The sequence below is a fragment of the Populus nigra genome, chromosome 10 (assembly GCF_951802175.1).
Source record: "Populus nigra chromosome 10, ddPopNigr1.1, whole genome shotgun sequence".
NCBI lineage: Eukaryota > Viridiplantae > Streptophyta > Magnoliopsida > Malpighiales > Salicaceae > Populus > Populus nigra.
Window position 1 is genome coordinate 10,209,782 of NC_084861.1, and position 13,059 is coordinate 10,222,840.

Sequence of the window (13,059 nt, forward strand, 5' to 3'; positions counted from 1 at the left end):
TTTATTTCAAGGAACAGGATGTGAAAATAGAGTTGCCACCAACCATCCAAATGAAAACCAGCCTTTCTTTTTTAGCCTCCTCTGCTCAGCAGCTTCCTTTGTTTTCAATGATTCAGCCTTGGCATGTGCAAGTAACCTAAATAATGCACATAGATGGATAAACAAACCAAGCAAACCAAAAATATGAATTGCATTTTCAAATACTATCAGCATTCAGTAAAAGGAGCCTCAAACCTGTAAAACTTTATATAAATTGTGCAATACTAAATATTTGAAGCATTAGAAAACAATGTTTTTTTTAATAACCAGTAAACAAGTTCTGTATACCTCCACAAGAGAATAACTTTAGAATCAAGATCTTTCTCCATTTCTCTAAGTTCCGAGGTGCTAGCATTTGATGATTGTTGCAGCATGGCCGCATACAATTGAACATAATGGCGACGAAGCTGACAGAGATGCTGAATGCGGTCCCATGAGAATCGGTAGCTAAAGTGTGGAAAATCATCTAGTAAGTTTCAATTTCAGGAATAGAGCATGTTAACTAGAATGATAAATGCACAGCTTTTGTCTACATATGATACAGCAAATAGAATAAGAATATCTAACATTTTAAACATATTTTCAATTCGATCCTCTTATTAAAATACCCAATGAACAGAAAAGCCTGGAAAAAGCCTGGATAATAACATGTCAGTACCACATTTTTCGCTGCTGCAGAACAGCTTGAGCAGCATATCGCCACCACAGACAAGGATTGTCAGAGACAGGGATCTTAGGTCTTAAATGGGAAATTTCAACATATGTCTTGTATCTTGAAACAGCTTCCAAAAGTTTTATCCAATCATGATATTGCACCTGTGAGAAAAACCGAGTTGTACCTGACTTGAGAACTCAAAGCCAAGAAAACAAAAGAGATGCTTGAAAAATTCACTAGATTGTGTTTTATTGGTGGCAAGCAGTGTGAGAACCCTAGGGTATTGGGCTGGAATGAACTAAATTAAATAAAAACGCTTTTATCCCCTATACACCTACTAAGGAAAAATGAAAGAGAATAGCAATATCCTCCAATTCTCCACAACAAAAAGCACAGTGGAGTATGCTGATGAGATAAAGCAGAATAGAAGCAATAGGAAACAAAATTTGCAGTACCTCTGTAATTGTTAATGAGACATCACTTAGGACAAGAGAAGCCTTCTCAAATGGAATCTCTGGATCACTTCTTTCTTGTTTTCCAAGACGATGATATTTAAGGGCTCCATTGATTGGTGACACCAAGTAGTTACGATTCATAGCCCATTTAGACACCATACCATGACCAGTAGAGGGTTCATTTATACCATCTTCAAATATCTTAGGGATCAGCCAAATCATCAAAGAGAAGAACAAAATTTTGATAAGTAACTACTTGATAATGGAGATTAACAATTCCATAAACAGCTACCAACCTCAACCCATTCCTCAGGACTTAAATCTTCCCACTTTTTGTCTTTCTTCCAAGGGAGGTTATCAGAATCATGATACACAGCGAGCCTCTCGAGTTGTAATGACTGTTAAAGCAAACAAGTGTAGGCCAAAATAATTTAAAGGTCATGTAAATACCACTAGCATCATAAGACAAACTTGATAAATAAAAGCAAAGGAATTATTTTGATCACCGTCCAAAGAGATGCAAGCTTTATAAGATAAAAATAATAAATGAAAAGCAAAGAACATAGGAATACAGATCAAAAGGCCTATTAAATCAACTTAAATAGTGATCATAATAGTCAGGTTGTCCCATTATGTAGAGGAACCACCATCATTTTGAATGATAAATTCTTTCCTATCACATCACCAAAAGATACAGCACAACTAGACTCAAGTAATAGTACGCTTGATTTGAGAGGAAAGAGCTGGATCATCCTGTCTTTCCTTGAATGGTTCCTTTAAAGGAAGGAAGAGAATTCACAGGATTAACAACTCCCAGCACTTAAGGGGCAAGGGATGAAGGTTAAAGTACACCACTAAGAATTTTGATATAATTCGTTACTTCTTTCTACTTTTTTACGTCTAAAGGCACAATTTAAAAATATATATTTTTCCCTCTCCCCCTTACCACTGCCAATTCTTAAAAGGGTCTTTCTCCAGCCACTAACAATATAGACCTTATACTTTACTATAATTCTCGAACATGAGTTTTTACCCCCTTAACAACCGCTCTTATTACAATCTAGCTCTAATGTTAATCTTAAAACATGTTCAATCAAAACATTCAGAGAAGTGGTTTGATGGTTGCATAAATCATCTGTTTCTATCCGCTGCTGCCTAACAATAGACATACCAGTACCATGCACTAGAACCTCTAATTTTAACCTCGAAACAGGTTCAACAAAAACCTGAGATAACTGGTTGGGTGCTTACGTAAATCCTCTCTTTATATCTGTTGCCTAACAGAAGACATATCAGCAACAAAAGAGAGTGCAAAACTTGGATTAGGCAAATTCTGTAAACACACACATATGTAGTCATAGCATTCCAAAAGAGGTAATATTATATCTAACTATTCTCACTGCATAAAAGGTTCAAATGCTATGCACTGTTTTCTAACATCCATTTCAGCAAAAGATCACAATAAGTAAAAAGACATGCTAACCTTCCGTAATCGATCCAAAGCACCACTGATATCAAATGTTTCAATACCCTGCTCATCTGTTGTGACAGCTGCCAGCTTCGCTAGGGTAACACCACAAGAAAATGGATGCCCAGGATGACTGCAAAATCATTAGTTAGTAGCTTAAATAAACAAGGGGCACCCGTAATGGACAACAGAAAAGTAGAGAACATGAACTTATTCATGGAATTGTGACATGAGAAACTAAATTAGTGTGTGGAATAGTATATAAATACAGATAAAAGAAATCAATAATAAAATTCTCAGCCAACCTGACTGAATCCTCGTATCTGATATGCACATTGCTAATTGAAATTTTAAGATTTCCAATAATAGTGGCAATCAGAGAGCCCAGCCATGAATTTCCTGGAGGAGGCTGAAAAAGAATCAGATGTCAATCAAATTTCCTTACCATGCTGAAGTCACCACATTTTTTTGATAATGCAAAGCATGCACATGCTTTATGTGTGTCCATTTCAAATAAATACCAACAGAAATAGAGAGTTTTTTTTCTCTACCCTTCAAAGCCTAAACTGTTCAAACAGCCAGTCTAAAAATACTAGCAGGGGACAAATTGCCTCCAAATATCAATAAAAATAAAGCTTTTCACAGCCCATGAGCATATGATTTGAATAAAGATTGCTAAAAGCTTTAGCAAGCCTAATCCAGTATATACAAAGGTTTACGGAGCAAGCAACTAAATCACAATGAAAACAGAGAGCAGAAAGCTGCAGTCCATACACTTCCCAGCTTTGATCTAGTTGCTTCAAGAGTTGCAGATTCTGCTTCCTGCACAGGGAGAGAAGAAAATTTTAATAAGCAAGTTTGTTAGAGCCAAGTTTTCTCCCTTTATGCAATGTAAATCAAGTGCATTTGAACAACATTAAAACAGAAACAGTTGACATTTTAAAAGCTATTTAGGCATCTCATGCACAGAGATGAGCAAAAACACAGGTAATTAATATGTATCTGGAACACTTTTATGAAGACATATCATTAAAAAAAAAAACAACATGGTAATTATCTAGTGGTGTAATGGAAGGGCAGTGTGAAAAACTTTGGGGTAAAGTTATGGTGAATCATGGATCAAAAGGGGCTGCCAGTCTGATGGATGAATAAATCTCACATGAGAAACCATGTTGTCGAGAGAGTAACATTCAATACACCCATAATGCAGTTAAATGCTTAAATGCATCATGAAACATAAAGTAGGCCAAATTAAGAGGCACAATTAGTGCACAGGAGAACATATGTATGAATGCCACATATATGAGCTTCCACCTCAATTTGTTGAAGTTTGGTTTCAAAAAGTTTTCTCCGGTCCTCCTCCTGCATGAATAGTCAAGCAAGAAAAGATAAGAACCAAAGTGGAAAAGAAAGATCATGGTCAAATAATCCAATAAAAATAATTATTCAGGTCGACAAAAGAGCATTCTACCTTGAGAGTTCGGCTATCAGGGGCAGGATGAGCAAGAATGAAGACGCGATCGACAAGAACAACCACAGGTTCTTTTCCTAAACTTTTCCAGGGAACCTGTAAGTTAAGAACAGTAAAAGGGAGTAAAGAATGAAAACCAGAGAATTAGGACATGAGTATCATTTGGAATGGAGAAGCTATAAGAAAAGTAGAAACATAATCAAATACAAGTTGTATTTCCCTCATCATTAAACAAATAAGTTCTATCACAAACTAGTTTGGCTCGGCTATAATGATCCTTTTGTGCCATTCCGCCTCAATCCCAAACTAGTTCCCTCATCATTCTAACATTCATAAAATTCCTACTTGGTTCCAAACATTGATTTCCTTTCCACAACAGTCGAATTTAACCGTTCAAAGCCATCAGCCAGCTTAGCAGGTCATGAAGCAAGTAACAATGACAACCAACTAGAAATCTTAAGCGCCATTTTTCACTTTACTCCTTTGCTCTGATTGGCAGGATTTGAACTTAGTTCTATGTGACCACCCTTTTAACACGCAAACAACAAGGGCCTTCACATGACAATATTGATCACAGATTTACTTTCTACATATTTCTTGACTGCTTGATAGCTACAGGCCCTCCCCAGAAACAAAAAAAAATTGTTGTTATGCAATCCTAAACTATACAAACCATAAGCAAATGCAAATCCTAAGAATTCAGCCAGCTGGCTGTAGGTGACAACATTAGCTACCTTTAATGTAATAGTACCAACAAAACCAGCTTTGACAGTGACTGGAAGTTTTAGTGAATTTAGTGCGTCAGCCTTCAAATTCAAATCTTTGAGGACAACATCGCCTGCAAAAATAGAAGGAGCTAATCAGAAAAATAACGAAAAACAAATAAATGATAGGAAAACAAAAACATAATTTCCAACAAGACAATTTTGCATCCAGCGGTCATTTCACTGACTTATTAACTAGAAGAATTAGGAACTGAGTGCCTAAGATCAGCAAGATCACAAATCACAGAGATTTGAGGACAAACCTTTCCAGACACTTATTCTTAAAGCCTCCACTGACAGCCCGTGGACATATTCGCCCAGGTATCTTCGAAGCAAATGCAAAACCTGCAAAAAAAAAAAAATGTAGCCTACTTGAAGCATACTTGCGGATAAACAACGTAATTAAAGAGCATTTTCTCCTTCAAACACCTAAACGGTAATTTAAACTAACCGCTGCTGTTTCAGTATATCAAGAGATTATCTAACCAAGCATGTTACAAACGTGGAATGTTCATTAACGTAAAATTCAGGAAAACCGCTAACAATGCCCTAACAATGTTACAAAATACTGAAATGTTAGTTAAATTCCTAGTCACTTGTAATCATCATAAAAATCAATTCCTAATTTTACTCGACCGTAATTTAAACACGCAAAACATCACACTAAACATATATTGATCATCCTCGCCAAATTTCAGTGTACACACTAAACTTACTTATCTACTCCCTGATTTTGTAAAAATAAACGAAAGTTGCGATTAAAAAAGAACAAAACAGAGAGAGGAGAGAAGTAACATACGTGAGCTTCGAACATGGTGAGTGATCAGGTTAGAAGCGAAATTTTTAACAGTTTGGAGATGATCGAGGTGGAGTAATCGGCATTGAAGATGCAGGTGAGTTATGAGTGTAGATTTCGAAATTTTTTTGAGGGTTGGAGAAACCCTAATATCGATTTTGATCTCTACAGGGAGAGAGAACAGGAGAAACGAACGGTTGGAAGAAGGATGCGAAATGAGAAAGATGGAGGACAGGGAAATAATTTATAGGTGTCTCTTTCTCGGTTCATTATGCAAATATTCGACGCGTAAAAAGTAATAACTGCGGAATATATATATATATATAGACACACACCGGTATGTATTTTTGCTTTGTTATTATTGTTATTATTACAAATAAAACTAAAATGAATTAGTGTTTTGCTTCTGTATTGTGCAGTGTAGAATAAGTGATGTCTTTTTAAAAAAATTAAATAGTTAAACAAACACGTAATTTTATATTTCCAATTTTTATTGTACATTGTAATTACTTTTATGTTCTTGAAAAAATAAAAACATAGCTAATATTTATGAGCTTTTTCGAATTTTTACATTTGCTGTCCAATCCAATTACCTCGTTAATTCTTGGGATCAAATTTTTTTTTTTAATGTAAAGGTGTATTCTTGGTTTTTTTACAATATCGTGTGGGGTCAAGTTTTTTATAAATAAAAAAATAATTAGTAAGTACAAAATACACGCAGGCAGATCGTCATCGTCTCCCAATACATGTTGGTCACCTTTAAAGATGACATCCAAAATGGGGTGCCTCTCTTTACACGATGGGTCAGCACATATCAACTACAAGGACATGACATAACTCATGCGATAATTTTTCTCCTTTCTCTTCTTTTCTCTCTCCTACTTCTCAAAATATATGCTAACCTTGCAAAATTACAAAATAGTTTTCAATATTTTAATTGTTTGAATTTGATTTAGTTGTTTTTTGATTTCATCTTTATGTTTTTTTAATCAAAATTGATCATCATTATTCTGATTCCTATTTATTTTGCTTTTAATTATTTTTTATAATCGGATTAGATTTTTTAATTTTATCTATGATCATTTTATTTTAATTCTTTTTTTATTGAATTTAATCCTAATTCTTATTATTACAATTCCTTTTATCTTGAGTTCTCTGCTTAATTAATTGTGTTTTTTTTTTTGCAATTTCACCCCTTATTGTTTAATTTAATTGATTTTTCATATCATATTTGGTATATTTTTTTTATCATGCTTTAAAAACCCGATCCAATAATCAACATATATCATGTTATGAGTCGGGTCAAATGATTGGAGTTACGAGGGTCAATCGGATTTTTTAACTATGCATGAAGTAAAAATGACATTATTTTGATAGATAAATAATGGTCAAAAATCTAAAAGGTGTTAACATGATTTTCCCTTAACTAATCGCTTGATTTTTTATCCAATTAAAAAGTAAAGATAATATTATTTTGATATAAAAAATTTAATAGAGAAAAAAGATTAAATTACGATCCTCTTTCTTTTGCTTAGTCTTTTTTTTATTCTTTTTTTTATATATATTTTTTAGTTTCATCCATTTCCATTAGATTTTGTTTTGTTTATATATCAAATATGATACTCATTCTCATTATTACTGTTTTTTTTATTTTTTTATTGGTTTTTTTCTTTTAATTTTTTATTTCAACATTTTATTTCATTTATCTCTTTTTTACTATGTTTAGTCCCTTTTTTTTTAATTTTTCTTTTTAAATCCTTCTTTTAATTTGTTTTTTTCTTTCAATTTTATCCGTCGGTATTTTATTTCATTTGTTTTTTAGTCTAAATTGGTTCTTGTTATTTTAATTGCTTTATTTTATTTTATTTTTCAATTGAGTCCCTCATTATTTTTGTCATTAGTTTTTATATCAAGTTTGGCCATTGTTATTTTGATTACTATTTTTTTTTATTATTTGTTTGATGGTTAGGAATTTTGTTCAAGATTTTTTTTAATATTTTGCATGGTCATCTCAATCTTATAGCTAGAGTTGCTGATTTTGAATATTAGCTAGATTTAACTTCAATTTTTTTGTTAATTTTATTATTTGATATTGTGCTATTTAAGCCTTGAACTTTCTCTCTTTTTCTTTCTCTTTCATTCCTTTGAGGCTATCTTGGATCGCTGGTTAGTAAAGTTAACCTGGATTCACTCGAATTATCACCATTTGAATATCTTTTTTATATTATAAAAAAATTGATCTATCCCACGACGTGAGCGGAAAAATCTAGTAATCACTATTATGCATTAGAATCTCCTCCAATCCATTTTTTAATTAAGTTTTTTATATTTGATCTTATTTGTTTTTGCGTTTCAAGCGTGCTTTTGAAAAAATTTGTTTTTATTTTTATATTTTTTCTTTGCTTTAAATTAATATTTCTTTGGTGTTTTCAGGTTATTTTTATGTGTTGATGTTAAAAATAATTAAAAAAATAAAAATATATTATTTTAATACTTTTCCAATTGAAATCATTTTGAAAAATAACCACACAACACTCTCAGATACTCCCTAAAATTTTAGATGATGAACATCCTGATCCAATTTTGTCATGAAATTATTTTCTCCAAGCTTCCTTTAAGATTACAATCCAGGAAGGTGAATTAATAATAAAAAATCAGTTGCCATCTTAGCTCAGAGAAGTGCTTAAATGATTTGTCATTGAACTACTTAATTTAATAATTTTTAATTGAATAAATACACACACACGCATATAAAAAATACACGAAGATAATGAATGGTTTTTTTTTAAATCACGTTTGATGGGTCATGTAAAAAAGTTTCAGGGTTTTGTCCATCCTTTGTAAACATACATCTGCTAGCTTGCAATACTCGGAGGCTTTTATATAAAAAAATCATCAATGCTTTATCATATTTGATATTGAGGTATTTTTAACACAACTGTTTTCATCTTTTCATCTTTTTTGTTTAAAAAAGGCTCAGTTAAGGTTTTGTTTACCTTGAATGTTTTTTTTTTGTTTTTTTATAAAAAGCAAGATCCAGGACATTTAAAAAAAAACATTGTAATTAAAAAAATGTTTATACTTTTGATAGAAAAAAAAAGGCAAAACATGTTTTGTAATGTCCATTATTTTTAAAATAAAAATACATTAAAAAAACACCAATGAGTCAGCAAATAATTTTTTTTTAGTTTAATATAGGTGTCCGGGTCAATTTGCGCGCACCTTGACTAATTCCACGAGCCCTGAAGTTAACGACCATGTAAGCTTCCAGTGGCTATCATATGAGCAATTACATGACTCGAACCTGAGACCACAGAGGAAGCAAACCTCTTGGTCCCAAACTCTTACCACTAAGACACTACCTAAATGATTATCAAATATTGCTATCATTAGTGATACTTTCATCTTTATAAATTATAGTTGTAAGATACATTCGGTTCATTATTCAACCCAGGTCTTAAGTTGAGGTTAAATAGGTCAATTAAAGTTTAACTGAGTCAATAAAAACATATTTTTTAAGATGTTTTTTTAAAGTTAAATAATATTATTTAAAAAAATAAAATTAAGTATAATCGGGTTATATAAATTGACCCACTAAGTCATCTAAATTTAATTATTTTAACTTTTATTTAATTTAATATAAAACTTGGTTGTAGTTGAGTTCTGGATTGATAAATCATCTAATTAACATGTTATATCAAACTGGGTTTTGTGACATTGTTTTGGATTACAATATAAAGCTTAAATATGAGAGGATATCAAAATAAACGAAATCAACCAGCCTAGGATCGTACGTTTTTTTATAAAAAACAGTATCAACAACATTCAACCATATCCTTTCGTGTTGTTATACTTGCCCGTTGCTTTTCAAATAATAAAAAAAAGAAATCAATTTTTTATGGTTAAAAAAAATAAAACAATGTCCATGGCAGTCACTGTTACTGCGTTGGAGTTATTTATTCTTCGAATATGGAAATGGGACATTTAATATTTTTTTATGGTTATTCAAGGTAGTATTTAGTTATTATACCGAGATATAAAAAACAAATAGAAAAGATAAATTAAAAAAAATAAGATTATATTTGATAATGATATATTAGATAAAATAATTATTTTTATATTTTATTTAGTTATGACAAACAAGATAAAAAAATACGAAAAAAAATATTATACCATTAATATGTATCATTGTCAAACTTGTATATTTTATAAAATAACTAGACACGTACATATTTTTTACTTAGATTAGAGTAAGTGTTAAAATTAACAATATTATAATAATCTTAATTGCAAAACCATGACTAAATTGATGGGTTGACCCTCTCAACCCGAGACTTGAACCTTGCTCTGGGTCTATTCACGATTCAGGTTTTAAAACCATGATAATAACTATTTTTATCCATACAACGACTCAGGTCAACCTATGTTGACCCATAAGTTCGAGTTTTAAAATTATGATAATAATAATTTATATCCTTGCAATGACCCGGGTTGACCCTCATGATCTATGACCCAGGGTTTGCCTCAGGTTGAATCTTGAATTAAGTTTTTAAACTATGATAATAATAACTTTTATTTTATGTTGACTGTCTAACATGTCATCCTGACTTTGCTTCAGGTTGACCCTCAAGTCGGGTTTCAAAACTATGTCAATAATTACTGTTGTTCTTGTGTCGACTCAAGTCAATGGTTAACTCTACTTGTGACTTCGGTCTTATCCTGGATCAACTCCCGAATCAAGTTCTAAAATTACGAGTATAACCATTTTTATTCTCACGCCGATTCGGGTCAATTCAACCAGTGACCCAAACCTTGTCTCAGATTGATCCCCGAATTTGATTTTAAAATTATGATAATAACAAATTTTATATTTACAAGTCTTAGTTGAACATTATTGGAGTTGAAAGTTTGTCACGATGATATTTTAAGGATAAAAAATAATATATATGAAAACATGTCTTTTATATACCACTTATTTTAAAAAATACATAAATTTACTTCAAAATTATTCAAGAAAAAAATATTTTTATGCATTTCTCTTTGTCTCCTCAATCAAACATATTTTTATCTCTAATATCTTCTTCATTTTTATACAAGAACAGCAATCAAACTTTGCATAAAAGTTGGTTTTTTAGGGGGTTGTTGGGTGTTGCAGCCACCCTCTCACAAAGTTTTGATTTTTTAATTTTTTTATAATTTTAAATTATTTTAATATCTGGTATCAAAAATAATTTTTAAAAATAAAAAATATTATTTTAATATATTTTAAATTAAAAAATTCTTTTAAAAAGAATCCCCTTCTTTGTCTCAAATATGAGACAGGGGGTTGAAAATATATATTTTTAAAAAAGTTTTTGAATTTTTTCAATAAGGTAACAGAAAGCCATGTTTGTTTGTTTTTTATTTTAAAACAAGTGCTCAGATTTTTTTTATTTTTTTTTGGCGGGGTGAATGTGTATTTGAGTTTTTGAATTTTTTCCATAAGGTAACGAAAAACCATGTTTGATATATTTTTTTTCTTTCCAAAAGCAAGTGCTCAGAAATCCATCGGAGAGCCAAAACACAGGAAGTTACAAAATGATTTTTTTTTGGCCTTTACGTACACTAGCCGACATAAAACATTTGAAAGTAGACTATCAAAACATTTTTTACAGTTATAATTTACCATTGCATCGATCACAAGTAGCATTGACTGCTACTTGTAAATTATCAATATTTTATTCGATGCCATGCATTAATTTTTTCTATTTTTCAACCACATTTCAGTTTGAGCTATCTAGCACTAGTGGACCTAAAGAATCAGCTTCGAAGAAATTTAGGCTCGAGCAGACGTAAACATCGAATGTTGGAATAAGAACGAATAAATGCCAGAGCAAACCATGTCGTAGTATTGTCAAGCCTCGAACTTATGCTGTCCTTCCTCATCCCAGGTGGGCGGACATTTATCCATGCTGGTACGGTACCTAAAAGGAACATTTATGCAGCTGGCCCACTAATCAAACCTGTCTTAAGATTTTATACATGGAGGCCCATTTACCACATTAGGGTTATCATTCAACACCCATCGTGAATCAGGGGTTAGTAAACAAGTCTAGCAGCTGTGATGAATTCTAGCAATTCTTCTCTTGATCAAATCAAGGATATTGTTTAGATTTTAGAAGTTGGTTAGCTGAATAATGCTTCTGTTCGTTGTAGCTAGTTAGTCTGCATACTGTAGAAGGCTAGGGTACCATGGAGTGTTTGGAAGTGTGGAAATAATTATTTTTTAAAATGTTTTTGATTTGAAAATTTATTAAAATGATATTTTTTATTTTTTAAAAATTATAAGAATATCAAAACGATTTGTACACATAACAAAAATTAATTTAAAGAAAAAAAAATCATTTAAAAAAATACTTTTTTTTAAAAAAAGACAATTTTATAATTGAAGACCTCCATTCCATGGTACAATTAACCCGTCTTTATCGTGGTCAGGCATTAAAATTTACAATTGAGCACTCGTGCCTTTTTGGCGTGCGTGTTGTTTACACTCGTGTACAGTAGTGCATCTGTGGCCATTTTGAGGTGCACATGTACTCAGTACTCTCTGCAAATTTGCTTTCCTTCAAGCTTAAAATTTATTCTTCGTAGTAGAATACCCAGAGGGTTAGATGACCCCTCACGGCTCACACCGTGGGCCACAAAATCCCTGTTTAAAATTCAAAAGCGAAACGGCTCACTGATCGGCTGTGATTGTTATAGTCACGTGAACATGCATTAATTGTGACCCATACTTGACCCTGCCGCGCTTCAAATATTTTTTAAAAATAAAAAAATTATATATACATATTTTTTCAACATGGTTTTAATAATAAATAAATCATGTATGTGTATCATAAAATAAATTGATAATTATTTGTGTTAATAAATGAAAAAATGATAAATGATAACTAAAAAATTAAAAAATTAAAAATTAAAAACAAATATATATCAATATATTTAATATCACAAGTAAAGACATGACTGATTGTATTTATTAATTTTTTTATTAAAATAATTGTTTTATTTAAGCAAATGATAATAAAAATTGAGATACGAGTTAAATTCACTAAATAAAATAAAAGAGAAAAAAAACATTATAAAAGGTTGCATGTATTAAAAATATTATATGAAAATATTCTTTTAAAATCATGTAAAAAGCATTAATTTTAAAAAATAACCATATAAAAAATAATTTAGAAAAAAAAAACAAAAATCAAACGTTGTTGGGGTTTGGCAAGCCTAGCTCGCCTACGTGGCCCATTTCATCAGGACCCGTTCAATTAGTTCCTTAATTTTTTAATTGCAATCAAGGTGGATAATATGTAGTTTGCCCCAAATGTTTTGAAAAAAAATTAGATGATGCATAATATGATTTACCCGGATTCCACTA

General features: G+C 31.3%; 1 protein-coding gene across 9 annotated transcripts in view; it reads right to left on the reverse strand.

Moving 5' to 3' along the window:
* The window catches only part of LOC133705980 (uncharacterized), a 34,621-nt gene extending 28,753 nt beyond the window's left edge, over positions 1-5,868 (reverse strand). For 7 of the 9 annotated variants that reach the window (XM_062131465.1, XM_062131464.1, XM_062131461.1 and 4 more), the window contains exons 1-12: positions 5,116-5,233; positions 4,823-4,926; positions 4,089-4,184; positions 3,932-3,979; positions 3,392-3,439; positions 2,923-3,026; positions 2,633-2,750; positions 1,446-1,547; positions 1,150-1,350; positions 698-855; positions 328-486; positions 44-136 (exon numbers count right to left, since the gene is read on the reverse strand). In XM_062131465.1, coding sequence (XP_061987449.1) covers positions 44-136; positions 328-486; positions 698-855; positions 1,150-1,350; positions 1,446-1,547; positions 2,633-2,750; positions 2,923-3,026; positions 3,392-3,439; positions 3,932-3,979; positions 4,089-4,184; positions 4,823-4,926; positions 5,116-5,233 — 1,349 coding nt within the window. Of the gene's footprint in view, positions 1-43; positions 137-327; positions 487-697; positions 856-1,149; positions 1,351-1,445; positions 1,548-2,632; positions 2,751-2,922; positions 3,027-3,391; positions 3,440-3,931; positions 3,980-4,088; positions 4,185-4,822; positions 4,927-5,115; positions 5,234-5,651 lie in introns of those variants that run through there. The other 2 variants (XM_062131466.1, XM_062131463.1) reach the window with 1 other exon arrangement.
* Between the last annotated feature and the right edge of the window lie 7,191 nt (positions 5,869-13,059).